This window comes from Ovis canadensis, chromosome 20, assembly GCF_042477335.2.
Source record: "Ovis canadensis isolate MfBH-ARS-UI-01 breed Bighorn chromosome 20, ARS-UI_OviCan_v2, whole genome shotgun sequence".
Classification (NCBI taxonomy): domain Eukaryota; kingdom Metazoa; phylum Chordata; class Mammalia; order Artiodactyla; family Bovidae; genus Ovis; species Ovis canadensis.
In genome coordinates this window covers 49,605,589-49,623,780 of record NC_091264.1, presented here as the reverse complement: position 1 = coordinate 49,623,780, position 18,192 = coordinate 49,605,589, and the positions used below count along the sequence as shown (strand labels likewise).

General features: G+C 38.4%; 1 protein-coding gene and 1 non-coding gene across 2 annotated transcripts; one reads left to right on the top strand and one right to left on the bottom strand.

Annotated features, from left to right (window-relative positions):
* Positions 1–4,937: 4,937 nt before the first annotated feature.
* On the top strand, positions 4,938–17,883 carry LOC138425183 (placental prolactin-related protein 3-like). Its single transcript, XM_070289409.1, has 5 exons — positions 4,938–4,992; positions 12,290–12,471; positions 14,995–15,102; positions 16,861–17,040; positions 17,668–17,883. The coding sequence occupies exons 1-5, from the start codon at positions 4,938–4,940 to the stop codon at positions 17,881–17,883; spliced, it is 741 nt and encodes a 246-aa protein (XP_070145510.1).
* LOC138426128 (U6 spliceosomal RNA) lies at positions 10,197–10,302 on the bottom strand. The gene has a single exon (XR_011251552.1). It is a non-coding gene; the product is annotated as a U6 spliceosomal RNA (small nuclear RNA).
* Positions 17,884–18,192: the final 309 nt, after the last annotated feature.

Genomic DNA, 18,192 nt, shown 5'->3' with positions numbered 1-18,192 from the left:
CAGGAAGCTCCTCTGGAGGAGGAAATGGCAACCCACTCCAGTATACTTGCCATTTCCACCTACCCCTCTGCCATAAATGCTGACCCTCATTTACAAATGTATTAGAAAAGATCTTCCCTGTTTATTAATAAGTCACATTCCTGTCATCTGACATGTTTACCTTTTATTTTTTGAAGAGAACACAGGTAAGTTCCACTCTCTTAGACAGCATCAATTATACAACACAATTTTATCAGTTATAGTCACCTCAGACTTTATAATTTTCATATGTTAAAATGTACAACCTTTTACAAACCCGTCCCTATTTCTCCCACTCTCCAAGCCTTGGCAATCGCTTAGAGTAACTGTCTTTCTCTAACATGTTTCACTTAGCATTAGGCCCTCCAATTTCATCTATGCTGCCACAAATGGAGGACTTTTTTTTAATGGCTAAATATGATTCACACACACATGCACACACATACACACACACACACATATATATATCATGTCGCATTGTTGTAATCTTTTTACCTGTTAATAAATACTTAGATTGTTCCCATAAGTGGTTGTTTCCTGGCTACTGTGAATATTGATGCAATGAACATGGGAGTGCAGATTTCTTTTTGAGATGTCTATTTCATTTCCTTTAAATATATATGCAGAAATAAACATATATACAGAAGTGGGATTAATGGGCACATAACAGTTCTTTGTGGAGTTTTGTGAGAAACTTCCAGAAGGTATTCCATGGGAGTTGCACCAATAAACATTCCTACCAATAATCCATTAAGACCTCCATTTTCTAGCATTCCTCAACCACACTTATTTCTTACTTTTTGGTAAAAGCCATTTAAACAAGAATGAGGTGGTGTATGTTGTACTTTTGATTTGCACTTCACTGATAGTGATTTTGAACATCTTGTCATATATTTCTTGGGCATTCTTTTTGTCTGTATGTTATTTGGGGGGGGAAATTGTTTACTCTGTAAAAAATAGCATGCATTTTGTATACTGTATTTGAATATATAAAACTCAGTTACCTTTCCATACACCAAAACAAATTACAGAAATACAAATAATCCATTTACAATTGCATCAAAACATAAAATACTTAGAAATATATTTAAGCAAGGTGTTGAAAGATCTATGTATGAAAACATTCAAGGCACACATGAAAGAAATGTTTAAAAGACACAAAAGGAAACATATTTCATATTTATGGGCTAGAAGAATTAATATTGTTAATATATCCATACTACCCAAAGCTATTTACATATTCACTGCAGTCTCTTTCAAAATTCCAAGGCATTTTTCACAAAACAGAAAAAAGAATCTTCTACAACTTGTATAAACTGTTGTTCAGTTGCCTGGTCATGTCTGACTCTTTGTTACTCCACAGACTGCAAGATACCAGTCTTCCCTGTCCCTTACCATCTCCTGGAATTTGCCCAAGTTCATGCCCATTGAATTGCTGATGCCATCCAACAATCTCATCCTCTCTCAGCCTCTGTTTCTTCTGCCTTCAATCTTTCCCAGAATCAGGGTCTTTTCCAGTGAGTCAGCTGTTCACATTAGGTGGCCAAAGTATTGGATCTTCAGCTTCAGCATCAGTCATTCCGAAGAGTATATGGGGTTGATTTCCTTTAAGGTTGACTGGTTTGATCTCCTTGGTGCCCACGGACTCTCAAGAGTCTTCTACAGCACCACAGTTTGAAAACATCAGTTCTTCAGCATTTTGTCTTCTTTACTGTCCGTCCAGCTCTTACATGTGCACATGACTACTGGAAAGAGCCTAGCCTTGATTATACAGAGCTCTGTCAGCAAAGTGATGTTTTTGCTTTTAACACACTGTCTAGGTTTGTCACAGCTTTTCTGCCAAGAAGCAATCGCCTTCTAATTTCATGACTGCAGTCACCATTCACAGTGATTTTAGAGCCCAAGAAGAGGAAGTCTGTCACTGCTTCCACCTTTTCCCCTTCTATTTGCATGTAAGTGATGGGATCAGATGTCATGATCTTAGTTTTTTTGATATTGAATTTTAAGCCAGCTTTTTCACTCTCTTTCACCCTCATCAAGAGACTCTTTAGTTCCTCTTCGCTTTCTGCCATAAAATGATATCTTTCACATATCTGAGGTTGTTGATATTTCTCCCAGCAATCTCGATTCCAGCCTTTAGGATTCATCCAGTCCGCATTTCGCATGACATGCACTATATATAAGTTAAATCAGCAGGGTGAAATATTCAGCCTTGATGGACTCCTTCACTAATTTTGAACCGGTTTATTGTTCCTTCTCTGCCTCTAAAATTATGCTTTTTGAATTGCATGCAGGTTTCTCAGAAGACAGGTAAGGTTGTTCTGGTATGCCCATCTCCTTAAGAATTTTCCACTTTGTTGTGATCCACACAGTTTGGTGAGGTCAATGAAGCAGATGTTTTTCTGGAATTCCCTTGCTTTCTCTATGTTCCAGCAACTGTTGGCAATTTGATCTCTGGTTCCTCTGACTTTTCTAAATGCAGATTGAACATCTGGAAGTTCTAGGTTCATATAATGCTGAAGCCTAGCCTGGAGGAATTGAGCATAACCTTACTAGCATGGGAGATGAGTTCAAATGTTCAGTGGCTTGAACATTCTTCAGTACTGCCCATCTTGGGAATTGGGACGAGGATTGACCTCTTCCTGTCTTCTGGCTACTGCTGGCTTTTCCAAGTTTTCTGACACATTGAGTGGAGCACTTTAATAGCATCATCTTTGAGGATTTTAACTAGCTTTGCTGGCATTCTATCACCTCCACTAGCTTTATGGGCAGCTGTGCTTCTTAAGGCCCACTTGATTTCACATTGCAGAATGTCTGGCTCTGAGTGAGAAACTACACCATTGTGATTATATGGGTAATTAAGATTTTTTTTTTTTTGTATAGTTCTTCTGTGTACTTTTCCCATCTCTTCTTGGTCTATTCTGCTGTATGAAATCACAAAACACCAAAGAGTCAAGTGATCTTGGGAAAGAAGAACAAAGTTTGAGACTAGGTTTGCTGATTTAAATTGTATTAGCTACTGCTACTGCTAAGTCACTTCAGTCGTTTCTGACTCTGTGTGACCCCATAGACGGCAGCCTACCAGGCTCCCCCGTCCCTGGGATTCTCCAAGCAAGAACACTGGAGTGGGCTGCCATTTCCTTCTCCAATGCATGAAAGTGAAAAGTGAAAGTGAAGTCGCTCAGTCATGTCTGACTCTTGGTGACCCCATGGACTGCAGCCCACCAGGCTCCTCTGTCCATGGGATTTTCCAGGCAAGAGTGCTGGAGTGAAATTGTATTAGAAAGCTATAGTAATCAAAACAGAATGATTTGCTTCTGGCAGGAAAACAGACACAGAGATCAATACAGCAGAACAGAGAAGCTAGCAAGAAATGCACATCCATATATTGTTGGTTAGCTTACGAAAAAGGAGCCAAGAATATCCAGTGGGGAAAGGTCAAGTTTTTCAAAAATGGCACTGGAAATACTGGATATTCCTATGAAAAACTGTGCCCCTGTCTTTCACCATACACAAAAGTCAACTAAAAAGGGATTAAAAAGTTGAACAAAAAACTTTAAGTGATTAAACCCCTAGAAGAAAACATCAAGGTAATCTTCTTGCCATCAGTCTTTGCAATGAGTTTTTGGATTTCACACCAAAAGCAAAGGCAACAACTGCAAAAACATACAAGTGGGACGACATCAAACTCCAAAGAAACATCAACAAAATCAAATGGAAATTTACAGATTGACAGAAGATATTTTCAAATCATATATTTGATAAGGGCTTGATGTCCAAAAATACATGACACATACAACTCAAGGATAGAAAACCAAAAATAATCCAAATTTTTAATGGAGCATAAGAAAAGTAACAGTTTCATTAAATCTGAACATTAGCCTGTAGATGAGAGACACAACAAGGTTTTTCTTCTACAACAACAAAAGCCTATGCCTTCCTGGCATTACTTTCTTCATCTCCACTCACTTGTTTGACAATTACAGTTCACAGTGTACATTTTTCAGTCAATAGCAATCATCCCACAGTGAGCTATAATATGTGCTAAGAACAGCCCCATTGGCGGGGGGGGTGGGGGGGTGGGACAACAACTAATATTTGCATACTTACTAATGAGGCATATCAAAAGGAAGGTAATTTCCAGAGTTTACCAGTCCATTGTTATCTATGTTTCATTTCAGAATTGAGCCACCTAGTAAGGAAAATGAGTTAAGAGACCTCAATAATATATAGATAGAAAATCATTTTTAAATGAGAGCATTAATGAATTCTAATTTTGGGGTAACTTGTTACTACTGTTGTAACTGTAGTCCTTTTGATTCTCTATTGCATCCATTAATAATTTATTATAAATATTAATACCAACACAGGGATCCATACTACTAAAGTTATAGTGAATAGAGAAAGACAGAATATATTAGGCAAGAAGTCAAAGTATGGGAAGTCGGCAATGGTAGTAAAGGAAAGGGCAGTATTGCCTTGAGAGGAAGGAAGGTTCTCAAAGTTTCTTGAAACAGCAAGAATGAGCCAGCTGTGAGGAGTTAGCTTAATTTGTAAACCAGAAACTCTACCAGAAGAAATTCAATTTCATAAAGATATTACGATGCTAAAACCCAAAATGTAGACAGAGAATAGGGTAGGGGCGGGTATATAGACTTTCAAAGTTTTCCATTGCTTATTGCATCAGGCACTCAAGGACCACACTCACTGAGGTCTTTCTCTATTGCTCAACCTGCAGGTACCAGCATTGAGAAAGAGATAGCTCTACTCCACAGGCAGTGGAACCCTACTTTTATGGCCTGATAGTTTTCCTTAAGAAGCATTCCATGCAGCAGATTTCCTCCATCCCATGCCATCCCATCTGGCTGACTCCCCACAGTCAACAGGAGTCCTCTCCCTGGGATCATTCCACAATCCCCATGGCTCCAGCTCCCAGCTTCTGTGGATGCCAGTGGACTTACAACCCTGTCCGAGGTATGAAAGGCTGCAGCATGGCTTGTCTGTGTGGTTCTCCCTCAGTTCAGACTGTGACAGATTAGTGAGTTCACTCCCCAACTGCTTCAAATGCCTCCCCCGTCCCAGTGGATGGCCGTGGAGGCGGGAATCTCTCCCTGGTGCTTCAGCTCCTTCTCCCCCAGGTGCAGGCTGGTCCCACTTGCTCTGCTCCTTCTTTCCCCTTCTTCCTTGTCCCTTCTTCCCTTTGTCCTACCGAGTTCTGTATGGATCCGGATATTTCTTCTCAGTAGTCAGGAAGTCCTGCCAGTATTCACCTGGTCTTCTATGGGAACTGCTGAGTCTTTGGATGTTCTTGATGCATCTGTGGAGAGAGGTGTACCCCGCTTCCACCCACCCCTCCGTCATCTTGTCCACCCCCATTTGTGCATGTATTAGGAACAAGTTTCCTTTTCTATTAAGTAACATTGCCATCACCACATATATTTAACTTTTGTTTTTTGAGGAGAACACAGGTAAGATCCACTCTCTTCAGTTCAGTCCGTCATTCAGTGGTGTCTCACTCTTTGTGACCCCATGGACTGTGGCAACACGGACTTCCCTGTCCATAACCAACTCCCAGAGCTTGTTCAGTCTCATAGTTAGATCTCATGATTAGATCATGACACTCAAAATTAGATCCTCAGACCTTATTAATTTTTTATACATGAAAATATTTAACCTTTAAAAATCTCCCTATTTGTCCTACCCTCCAGTCTTTGGTGATCGCTTTTCTACTCTGAGTTCCATCTTCTTTTTTTTTTTTTTTTTTGAAACTCCTTATACTTGAGATCCTATGGTATTTGTCTTTCTCTGACTTAGTTCATTTAGCATAATGCCCTCCAGTTTCATCCATGTTGCCACAAATGGAAGAATTTCTTTCTTTTTCTAATGGCTAAATAACATTTACCTATATATGTCACATCACATTGTTTTAATCCATTCACCTGTTGAAAAATTGTTGTTTCTATAATAAGGCTGCTGTGAATAATGCTGCAACGAGCACGGGAATAGGGATATCTCTTTGAGACAATATTTCATTTCCTTTGACTATATATCCAGAAGTGGGATAATGGATCACATAACTGTTCTCTTTTAAATTTCTTGTGGAAACTCCAGAGTATGTTTCTGTGGGAGTTGCATCCCTACCAACAGTGCATAAGCACTCCTTTTCTCCACATCCTCAATAACATTTGTCATTTCTTACATTTTTGGTATTAGCCTTTTAAATAGGTATGAGGTGATAACTCTTGTGCTTTTGATCTGCATTTTGTTTGATTATTACTGATGCTGAGCATCTTGTCATATACCTTTTGATCGTCTATATGTCTTATTTGTAGGAAAATGTCTATTCTTTAAAGATGTAGCATATATTATGTTTACTATATTTCAATATACAAAACTCAGTTGCCTACCTATATATCAACAATGAACAATAGAAAGTGGAATAAAGAAAACAATCCCATTTACTATTGCATCAAAAAAGGATAAACCACTTAGAAATAACCTTAAGCAAGGTGTCAAAAAATTTTATAGAAAACGTTTAAGACTTTGATAAGAGAAATATAAAAAGAGTTAAAGATATGTAAAGTTAGGTTGTCTGTTTATGCGTTTCTTGAGATAGGATTTCTATTACTATAAACTTCCCCCTTAGAATTGCTTTTGTTGCATCCTGTAGGTTTTAGATCATCATGTTTTCATTGTTCTTTGTTTCTAGGAATGTTTTGATTTCCCTTATTTCTTCAGTAACCTGTTCATTATTTAGAAATATGCTGTTCAATCACCATGTGTTTGTGTTCTTTAATTTTATTTTTTCCTATTATCGATATCTATTCTTATAGTATTTGGGTCTGAGAAAATGCTTGAAATAATTTCAATTTCCTTAAAGTTACTGAGGTTTGATTAGTGACCCAAGATGAGGAAAATGTTCCATGTGCACTTGAGAAGAAATTGTATTCTTCTGCATTTGGATGGAATGTGCTGAGATATCAGTTAGGTCTGTTTGCTCTAACATTTACTTTTAGGCTTATGTTTCCTTATTACTTTTCCATTTTGATGACCTGTCCATTTGTATAGGTGCAGTGTTAACATGCCTACTATTATTGTGTTACTGTCAATATCCCCTTTAATGTCAGTTAGTGTTTACCTTATGTATTGAGGTGTTCTTATGTAGGGTACATAAATAGTTAAAATTGTTATGTCTTTTTATTGGATTGATCCCTTGATCATTTGGTAGTGTCCTTCTTTATGTCTTATAATAGTTTTGATTTTAAGGTCTATTTTTTTTGATATGAGAATTGCCAATCTCGCTTTCTTTTTTTCTCCATTTGCATGGAATATCTTTTTCCATCCTCTCACTTTCCATCTGTATGTGTCTCTAGGACTGAAGTGGGTCTCTTGTAGACAGCATAAATATGGGTCTTGTTTTTTTATCCATTCAGCCAGTCTGTGTGTTTTGGTAAGCATGGAAGAAGATAATAGCAAATAAAACAACTGATAAAGGATTTCTTTCCAAAATACAAGCAGCTCAAACAACTCAGTCATCAAAGCAAAGTCAAGAACTGCAAAAATAAACTAGTGAGACCACATCAAACTCGAAACCTTCTGCATAGTAAAGAAAAAGCCATCAATAAAATGAAATGACAACCTATGGAATGAAAAAAAAAATATTTGCAAATCACATATTTGGTAAGGGCTTCCTATCCAAGTATATATAAGAGACTCATGCAACTCAGTAGGAAAAGAAATTAAAACAACCCAAATTATTAAATGAGCAGAGGAAGAGCAAGTGTTTTGAAAAATCTGAAGAGTAGACTGTAGATGAGAGACACTGTAAGGTTTTTCCTTCCAGAACAGAAGCCTGTGTCTTCCTGGCATTGCTTTCTTTATCTCCAATCACCTGTTTGGTGATTGCAGTTCACAGTATACATTCTTCACTCAATAGCAATCACTCTACACTGAGGTATATGTGCTCAGAATACCCTACTAATTTAAAAAGACTAATAATTACATACTTAACCTTGAGGCATCTAAAATCCAGGGTGATTTTCAGAATTTTCCACTCCATTGTTTTCTACATTCTATTTCAAAATTGAAACACCTAGTAAGGAAAAATGCGTAGGGGACCACAACAATACATGCATAGAAAGTCAGTTAAAACTGGGAGCATTACTGGATTATAAATTGGGGGAATGCATTATTACTAACACTTGTAATTTTATTCCCTTTAATTCTCTGATATACTAGGTTGATATTTATTTAAAATAGTAATACCAACATAGAGGCACATGGTACTCAAGTTATAGTAGATTGAGAAAGACAAAACTTATGAGGCAGGAAGTGAAATAACAGAAAATTAGCAATGGTTTCAAAGCAAGGGGCAGTATTGCCTAGAAAGAAAGCAGATTTCTCTAATTTTGGAGACAACATGACAAAGCCAGATAGGAGCCAACCAGCTTAAGCTGTATACCAGAAACTGCACCAGAAGGTAAATGAAGTTCATAAAATATGCTGATGCAAAACGCCAAAATCCAGGCAGTAAGAGAATAGGGTAGGGTTTATGTAGATGCTGAAAACTACTCAGAGAGGTAGACATGGAAGCAAATACACTAATGAGCATCAGGAAGATCAAAGCACAAAAGGGTCTGAAAAATAAATCGTAAAGGGACTTGGTAGTCTGATTAAAGGAATAAGAGAATCAAATTAGAAAACCAAAATATAAAGACTTGTGCACATGATAGTACCAGAGAATGCTCAGGGGAGAAAATTTCAGCCTTAGTAGACCAGAGAACAGAAGCCTCCAGCATCAGGAAAAAACACCCTGGGCAGGACTCACGACTGTGTGTCTCTGGGAACAGCCTCAGTTTCAAAGTTTGGGCACTATGCCTCCTAAACGCAAACACAGACAAGAATTATAGCTTGCTATGACACGGAATCACAGATAGTAGTGTTTGTTAGTTTATTCAAAAAATGGGCCAAAGAACGAAATAGACATTTCTCCAAAGAAGACATACGGATGGCTAACAAACACATGAAAAGATGCTCAACATCACTCATTATTAGAGAAATGCAAATCAAAACCACAATGAGGTACCACTTCACACCAGTCAGAATGGCTGCGATCCAAAAATCTGCAAGCAATAAATGCTGGAGAGGGTGTGGAGAAAAGGGAACCCTCCTACACTGTTGATGGGAATGCAAACTAGTACAGCCACTATGGAGAACAGTGTGGAGATTCCTTAAAAAATTGCAAATAGAACTACCTTATGACCCAGCAATCCCACTGCTGGGCATACACACCGAGGAAACCAGAATGGAAAGAGACACATGTACCCCAATGTTCATCGCAGCACTGTTTATAATAGCCAGGACATGGAAACAACCTAGATGTCCATCAGCAGATGAATGGATAAGAAAGCTGTGGTACATATACACAATGGAGTATTACTCAGCCATTAAAAAGAATTCATTTGAGTCAGTTCTGATGAGATGGATGAAACTGGAGCCAATTATACAGAGTGAAGTAAGCCAGAGAGAAAAACACCAATACAGTATACTAACACATATATATGGAATTTAGGAAGATGGCAATGACGACCCTGTATGCAAGACAGGGAAAGAGACACAGATGTGTATAACGGACTTTTGGACTCAGAGGGAGAGGGAGAGGGTGGGATGATTTGGGAGAATGACATTCTAACATGTATACTATCATGTGAATTGAATCGCCAGTCTATGTCTGACGCAGGATGCAGCATGCTTGGGGCTGGTGCATGGGGATGACCCAGAAAGATGTTATGGGGAGGGAGGTGGGAGGGGGGTTCATGTTTGGGAATGCAAGTAAGAATGAAAGATTTTAAAATTTAAAAAATAAAAAACTAAAAAAAAAAAAAATAAAGTTAATGAATCACTAACCAATGATAATTGACACCATCAGTTTCCAGTCAGATCCTCTTTAGTCATACAATGGATATCTGAACCTGTTATATGATCCCCAGTAATAGTTTTAATAATTGAATTTATTGATGTTTAATTGAAGGGGATGTTTAATTGAAGTATTGCTTTACAATACTGTACTGCTTTCGGCCAAACATCAGCATGAATCAGCCATTGGTATACCTGTGTCCCCTCGCTCTTGAACCTCCTTCCCACCATCCTTCCCGTCCCAACCTTCGAAGTTGTTAGAGAAAAATATGGAAGGCTTCACAAATTTGTGTGTCATCCTTGGGCAGGGGCCATGCTAATCTCAGTATTATTCCAATTTTTTAACATATGTGCTACCAAAGCAAACACACGAATAACATTTTAACAGAAAAACAAATCATATAGTTAGTCCTCTACCAATAAATGATCAATCACATTAGGAATTTGGGTGTTCTGCTATATTTACCAGCTCTTATAAAGTAGAATTTTATAAGGTTCAAATTTCCATGAAGGAATTAAGCATATTTTTATGCATAACACATGTATACATGCACAGAAATATATGCACATAAATACGTCTATGTTATATAAGCTATTATTCTCCTTTCCTGTCACAATAAGGTCTTTAGTTGATGAGAGATATAGTCCCAAATTTCTCCAACTTATATGTCTTCCTTTGAGAACCACTTCTTTTATTTTCATCACCTAATTCTAACTAACCATTTTATTCTTAGATACCATGCCTCTTTAAACTAACTAAGAGCAGAGAAAACCTAGTAAATGCTGATATCTTATCCTTAATTAAGTTATGACTCTTCTGGTAAATTGGAAAAAGAATCATGTTCAGATCTCATTCAGGAGGATAAAATCTCTACTTTATCAGTTCTCTTGTTCATACTCAATTCTTGCTCACTTCAGTCTTAAATTCTGCTTGTGTACAAAGGACTCACAGCAAAAGTAATATTAAAATCATGCTTGCAAGTGTCTACGATTTTATGCTTTCCTTGGCCAAAGGTAGTGCCAGGAATAATTTCTGAAATATTACAACACATCATGGAAACATTAAGTCTAGTTTTATTATCAAAGAGGAGATGCTTGGAGATGGTTCAAAAACTAAGCCTCATGGGTTGTCAGGATGTACTCCTGAACAGACAGATAAATTTTGTCCCTAAAATGTCAAAGTCAGGAAAGCGCAGGCCTTGTTTGCAGAGCCAGTGACGTTGTCTTGGGTGCTGACCAGGTAATATTCTTGTATTACCATTTGGAGATTTATTTGCTGTTTTCTTGAAGAAACAAATGTAACGAGAGGATTAAAAATGCACAAAAGTAGAAGAGCCGCCAAGGTGCCTAGAAGAAAGGCTAGCCAGGAGAACCAGGCCCCCACACTGATAATTGTCAGAGACTGTAACAGTGAGTGTTTTGTAGACAGAGCAGAACAAGTGGATAAAACCAATATTCTAGGGTTGCTTTGTTTTGCAGTCAAAGACAAAATATTTTTCTCTTTAAGCAGAGTCATCACAGCTCCTGATGTGGTCCTGGTTACACACATGCAGACCAAGGGCCACAGGCATGTGTGATGTGACATCAGGAAGTGAACAGATGAGTGTATTGGTGCCCAGTCACCTGTATCTGCTAATAATGGGACCTGGGGAAAATCACTTGTCCTCTCCAAGTCATCACATCTTCATTAACATAACTTGATGATCATAGTGAAGATTAAGGCTATTTCACAGGGTTCTTGTGAAACACAAATTTTAACACGTTTAAGCTTTTGGGAAAGTATCAAAAACATGCATCGGGTTACTAAGGTAAGTGAGCAGATCCAAGGTACAGTATCCTTTTTCTCTTAGTATTCTCTTTGTACTCAAAAGTAGCGATCAGTCAGTCATGTGTTTACTCTTACCCCAGCATGATGGTAAACCACACAGATCAACTGGACTTTTCTTGTCATTTCAGTGTCTAAAATTCAAGCATTAGTCAATGTAGTGTGAAAAAATTACAAACTCCTAGAGGGCCCTGTTGCCAGAGTCTGCAGAGTCCCAACACTAAACTGTCTTTAAAAAATGGCCTAAACAGTCTGGCTCAGAATTAAGCTCCAAATGTTTGCAGAGCACAGAAGCGCTTCTGGGAGCAATATAAAATTATAGGGAGTAACCTACTTCTCCAACTATCTATCTGTGCAAATATCATCATCCATTTAAATTGACACAGAATACGTTCCTTCCCACCCCAGCTACTATAGCGCCAACTCCTGCTCAGAGAAACAGGGAAAGAGAAGCCTTCCCTCCACCAGATGGATTTGATAACATCAGGTGACTGGATCATCTCAGAATGGCTCATATTTTTAATTAAACAGGGTCCTGCCTGCTCCTGCTGCTGGTCATGTCAAATCTGCTCTTGTGCCAAGGCAACTCATGCCGGTCCTGCTGTCCTGACGTGTTTGACATCCCCCTGGAATCCCTTACAGACCTGTTTCTCAATGCCTCCAGGCTGTCCCACAACATCTTTAAGCATTCCATCATAATGTTCCATGAGTTTGTAAGTACTGTGGTGGTGGTGGTTTAGTTGCTAAGTCGTGTCTGGCTCTTGCGACCCCATGGACTGTAGCCTTCCAGGCTTGCAGATGGAACCCTTGCATAAGTGACTGGGCTATACTGTCCTTTCAACAAGAAGGCTGCATCAGCCAAACTTTGATTAACACCGTCTCTAGGTCAAAGAAGCCATCAGCTCATAAGATGTGGAAATTGAAAACAGGATCAGTTTTGTGAAATCTCAAAGATTCCTAAGAAGTGCAATAACTTTTTCAATTTCCTTTCATTCATTTTCTTTTGTAAATTTTTAAAATAAATCATTTAGTATTTGTCATCAAGAATGCCACAAAAGGGGGTTTCCCTGGTAGCTCAGTGGTAAAGAATCAGCCTGCCAGTGCAGGAGACCCAGGTTTGATCCCTGATCAGGGAAGATCCCACGTACCAAAGAGCAACTAAGCCCAGGCACTACAACTACTGAGCCTGCACTCTAGAGTCAGGGAGCCACAACTCCTGAAGCCCGCATGCCTTGGAGTCTGTGCTTGGCAATAAGAGAAGGTACTGCGATGAGAAGCCTGTGCACGGCAACCAGAGAGTAGCCCCTGCCCTCCACAACTAGAGAAAAGCAGCAATGGAGACTCAGCACAGCCAAAAATAAATAAATAAAATATTAAAAAAAAAAGAACGCCATAAAAGAATACAATAGACTCAGTGGAATCAACAACAAATTTATTTCCTCACTGTTCTGGAGGCTAAAAGTCCCAGATCAGGGTGCCAGCAAGGTGAGGTTCTGGTCAGAACTCTTTCCTCCCAGGCTGGCTTCTCTGTTCGTCCTCACACAGGGTGGGCGGTGGGGAAGAGAGATAGAGGAAAAGACACAGAGACACAGAGAGAATTCTCTGGTGTTTCGCTTCATGAAGACACTAAACCTATTGGATGAGTGTTCCACCCTAAGAGCTCATTTAACCTTAATGGGCTTCACTGGTGGCTCAGATGGTAAAGAATCTGCCCTCAATGTGAGAGACCTGGGTTCTATCCCTGGGTCTGGAAGATTCCCTAGAGAAGGAAACGGCAGGCCACTCTAGTATTCTTGCCTGAGAACTTCCATGGACAGAGTAGTCTTGTGGGCTACAGTCCATGGGGTCCCAAAAAGTTGGAACCCTTTTCAAAACACAGTGCTTTGGCAGTTAGGGCTCTAACAATGAACTTGAAGAACACAGATTCAGTCCACAATACTACCTGACACAAAGCACTTTTAGGTGGGACTGGGGAAAAGGAAGCATGCTGATTTTCAGGTCCTTCAGTGTCTCTCTGGGCTTTCTTCTCCAGGCTTAGAGTAAATAGCCAATAAATGAGAACTGCTCTGCAGTGAACTGTGTGGATGGAACATGTTAAACAAAGCTGAATTCTGGTCACAAAATCAAATAGTGTTAGTTTTTTTAATGCTACAATTTATTGTTTTAAGATTTGCAGTGAATAGCTTTAGAGCTACAGTAGAAAGGGAGTTTTCAATTGGAAACAATTATTATTTTTCTGAGGAAAGTATTTGAAAGTTGTATGTTAATTCTTTTAGGTCTATCAGGGAGCACACAGTAGAGTAGACAGCTAATAAAACGTGGTGCTGAAGGTTTCTATTAAATTCACGTAGTTCTTTTTACTCACTAGTTTTTGTTTATTCCTCCACTTTTGACTGTCCATTTTTCTCCAACTCTTCCAAGGAATCTCTTGAAATGTGCATAACTTTTGCTAAAGATTAGTTTTTCTCTATCAATGTGTTAGCTAGATTTTTCTACTCTCATTATTCTCAGTCCATTTTTTAGTATTTCCTATAACTTTATGCCATGTTTTTCTGCCATAACACTTTGTCACCATAAACAACATTGCATTCTGCACCTGGGATGAACACTAAGGTTTCTGGTGTGCGGATTCAGAGATGTCAGAGTTACAACTGTATAACTCCTTATAAGGGAATATATTGGCTCTAACCCACAGTAAACAAAAGACTAAATGGTTAAATATAGGTGCATGGATGCATTCTAAGTCACGTCAGTTGTGTCCAATTCTTTGCAACCCTACTGACTGTAGCCCAACAGGCTCCTCTGTCCATAGGATTGGACAGGCAAGAATACTGGGGTATGCTGCTATACCCTCTTGCAAGGGATGCTCCTCACCTAGGGATCAAACCTGAGTCTTCTTATATCTCCTGCATTGGCAGGAATGTTCTTGACCACTACTGTCACCTGGGAAGCACCAAGTATTGGTACAAAAGACTATATTTTGTTCAAATACTAAAAAGTAAAAAAAAAAGATAATAATAAAATATAGAAGGGAAAAGGTTGAACTTAGAAAAGTTATATGTAAAATCATTTTTATAGAGACAATGTATTGAAAAAGTAGGAAAAGAATGACTTTCAAATTTTGTGATGCCCCCTCATTAAAAAATATACAAGACTGTTAAACATGTTAATGTTCTGGTAATGGGTTCATCTACCGACTGCCTAACAACTCTAATTAACTGCCTGATCACTTGCAGGATGAAAAATATGCTCAGAACGTATCGTACACTATCAATGCTACCAACAGCTGCCACACCAATCCCTTCCATACTCCCCAAGAAAGAGAAAAAGCCCTAAATATGAACGTGAGTTTTTCACCTGGGTTTTTCACTACGTCAAATGAGACAGTATATAGCTTACCAGGCTTCATAATATTAGATATAATGGTAAGTGTACATGCAGAAAAAGGTGGAGGAACTGTAAATAACTGAAGAGAAATTATAGTATGCCCTTGATGAAGCATGAGTGAAATCAAGGGATGACTAAAGATCTGTAGTAGCACGATAAATAACAGATCTAAATTGTCCATGCAGACAACTTTAGTTCAACCAAAGCATTAGACACAGGATTGCAGCTATTATACTATACAAAAACAGGAAATGAATGGGAACTTTCATGTGTAAAATATAAGATTGCAAAATTCATGAATATGTAAGAAACACACCACAGTTTTGAGTACTCCCTGTTACTAGTGACTCCTACGTGGGAGATCTATACTGCACCACCCGAGCCACCACATCTGCCTTTCAAGGCTCTCCTGATTCTGAGTCTACTTCTCTGATACCTCCTTCATTCATCATCCTCAATGACTCTTCTGTTACCTTTTATTCTTAATTTGTAAGTCTCCCCCCAAATGGCCTATAAAACATCGCTTTGCTTTTCATGGCCACAACAATTGCCTCTGTTCTGAGGACAATACAGTTTACATATCAAGCCTCAATCATTTATGGCCGCTCCAAATTTTCACCGTTATAATCTCTCCTTTCTGATTTCCTGCATTATCCTTCGTCCTAACATTATTTAAAATATTTTCACATTCATCCCCCCTTAAAATAACATTTTCTGTCTTTACAACTTTCTTAATGATACCAGCATTCTTTTCCTCTGTTAAACTCATTAATAGTGAGGATGATCAAATAAAGGAAAAAAGTCAAAGAAGAAGAAGAAGAGGATTGTTCAATAAACTTAAATTTAAAGTTTATTGAGAGTTACTACATGGCCATACATTTTACTAACCACTTTATGTGCATTACTATATTTAATCCTACTCAGTTCTCTGTTCTTTACCAGTAAAACAGTTTATGGCTGTAAAGAAATCAAGCATATTAACTAGAGATCTTCTGTCCCCGGGATTTTCAGGCTCAATTCTGCTAGTAGTAGTGAACTAAGAGGGGGAAACTCTCCATTGTGAATCCCACTGAAGCTGTTACTAACGACAAGGCTGTGCCATTTTCTGCCCGGAAACATGTCAACAAAACAGAGTGTTCTGAGATCAGCAGGGGGCTGGTGTCCGGGATCAGCTGAGGAGAGAAGCCTATTTAGGAATGCCATGTCTTCTTCCTCGTCTCTTTGTTGTAATATCATAAAACAAATACCGATCAAACATCAATACAAAGGACTCATCTGATTCATTAATACGAATGAATCACTGGGTGACAATGACGTGGGCACAGGTGGAATCCCTCTTTCCTGGGTCAGGCACTGCAGGCACGTACTGACTTGCCGTAAATACTTAGATTCTCTCACGCAAATATACAAACACAAAAGAACTCACTGAGTGGTGGTAGAATTTCAGAGGAAAAAAGAAATTTCTTCATGTTATAAATTAGAACGCATCAGAAGAGTCAGTTCCTAAAATAACCTAGATTTTTATATTTCAGCAAAGTGTGAACTAACAGCTTACCTTTTATACTTTTGCAACTTTTACTACCTTCAAAAATCTCTGCATACATATAGGAATAACCAAAAGTTTTTTAGGTCAGCTGCTCTGAGCAAAGATCACATGCTGCCAAAACCACTGAATTATGATTATTTTAATGAGACTGTTTCTTCTGGTTACTTAGAATGAAGACCTTAGTAAGTGTATACTCATGTTACTGTACTCCTGGGATATACCTCTGTATCATCTAGTCACGGACCTGCGGAGTATGAAAGAAGTCTCAGATACTATCCTATCAAGTGCCAGAGAGAATGTGAAAAATCTACTAGAACTTCAAGAATTCATAGAGAGGCAATTCAGCCAGGTGAGCATGCTGCTGAGGGCTTTCATGCTTTATTCATGAATGAAAGAGGTGACCTCTGTAATGTGTATGGTGTTTTGAAATATCTCATTTTGTAAGAAAAAGATTCATGACTTCTATATTCTAGATGCAACTACATAAAGCAGGCGCCTAGGCATTCATAGTGATAGATTCTAATGCAAAGGAATCAGAATTTCACTGCAATTTTTGACATGGGCAGCCTTCCCTGCATTGCACACAATCCACCAAAAGCTTGCCTCTTCCTGGGCACAGGTGGTTGAAATATTTTCAAGAGTAAGAGAACTAGAGAACAGAATTTCCAAGATCAGCATTTTCTTCAAAGTAACCCAGGACATATACTATTGAAGTTCCAATTGTCTTCTTTCTCTGTTCTCCTCAAATCAAAGGATGAGAGTGGGAAGGATGAAAAGAGAAAGTTAAAAGTAATCTTGAGAATGTTTCTACATTTTAGATTCCTAATAGTTTTCTCATAGGCTGGCTCCAAAATCCCTATCTAGAGAGTTTTATATTAGAATGTCTTCCCCAAATCTTAATTTGATAATTAGAAGCAAAAAAGATAAGCAAATACTAATGAAACACTTACCAAGTCATTATCATTTGGGTATTTAGGTTATTTTTCCAGTAAGGCGGACGATGCAAGAGGCTCGCATTTACTGGTCAATCGCGTCCTGGGTGTCCAGAGATGAATATGTGCGACATTCTGCATTTTATAAGATGTTCAAGTGCCTGTATAGGGATTCACGTCAAATTGACATGTACATCAAGATCCTGGCGTGCCGAGTCACCAACACGTGCTTTATTCACAGCCATCCCACCCAGCTCTGAGGTGGTCATAATGATGTATCCCATAGCAAGCTTCTTTGAAATTTGTAGCTTTTTAATGCATGCTCTGTGAAATGGGTCTCCTCTTAAAAAAATAAACACAGACTCTGTAGAGATGTCAAAATATAAGAGGGTAATTTCTTAATATTTCTTATCTTCATTTAATATAAACTCAAAAGAAAATTGACCCTTACAATTGAGAGAATGAAGCTCCTATTAAAATTAGTCACAAATAGCAGAACCTGGCATTACAAAGAAGACCATTAAGAGATTACTTAAGAATGACAGACAATTATTCTGGTCATTATTAGA

Coding starts and splice junctions, on each gene's coding strand:
- LOC138425183 (XM_070289409.1), top strand. CDS start 4,938: ATGGCTCCAGCTCCCAGCTTCTGTGGATGCCAGTGGACTTACAACCCT. Junction 12,472..14,994: donor TCATAATGTTCCATGAGTTT/GTAAGTACTGTG, acceptor GATCACTTGCAG/GATGAAAAATATGCTCAGAA. Junction 17,041..17,667: donor TAGAGAGGCAATTCAGCCAG/GTGAGCATGCTG, acceptor TTGGGTATTTAG/GTTATTTTTCCAGTAAGGCG.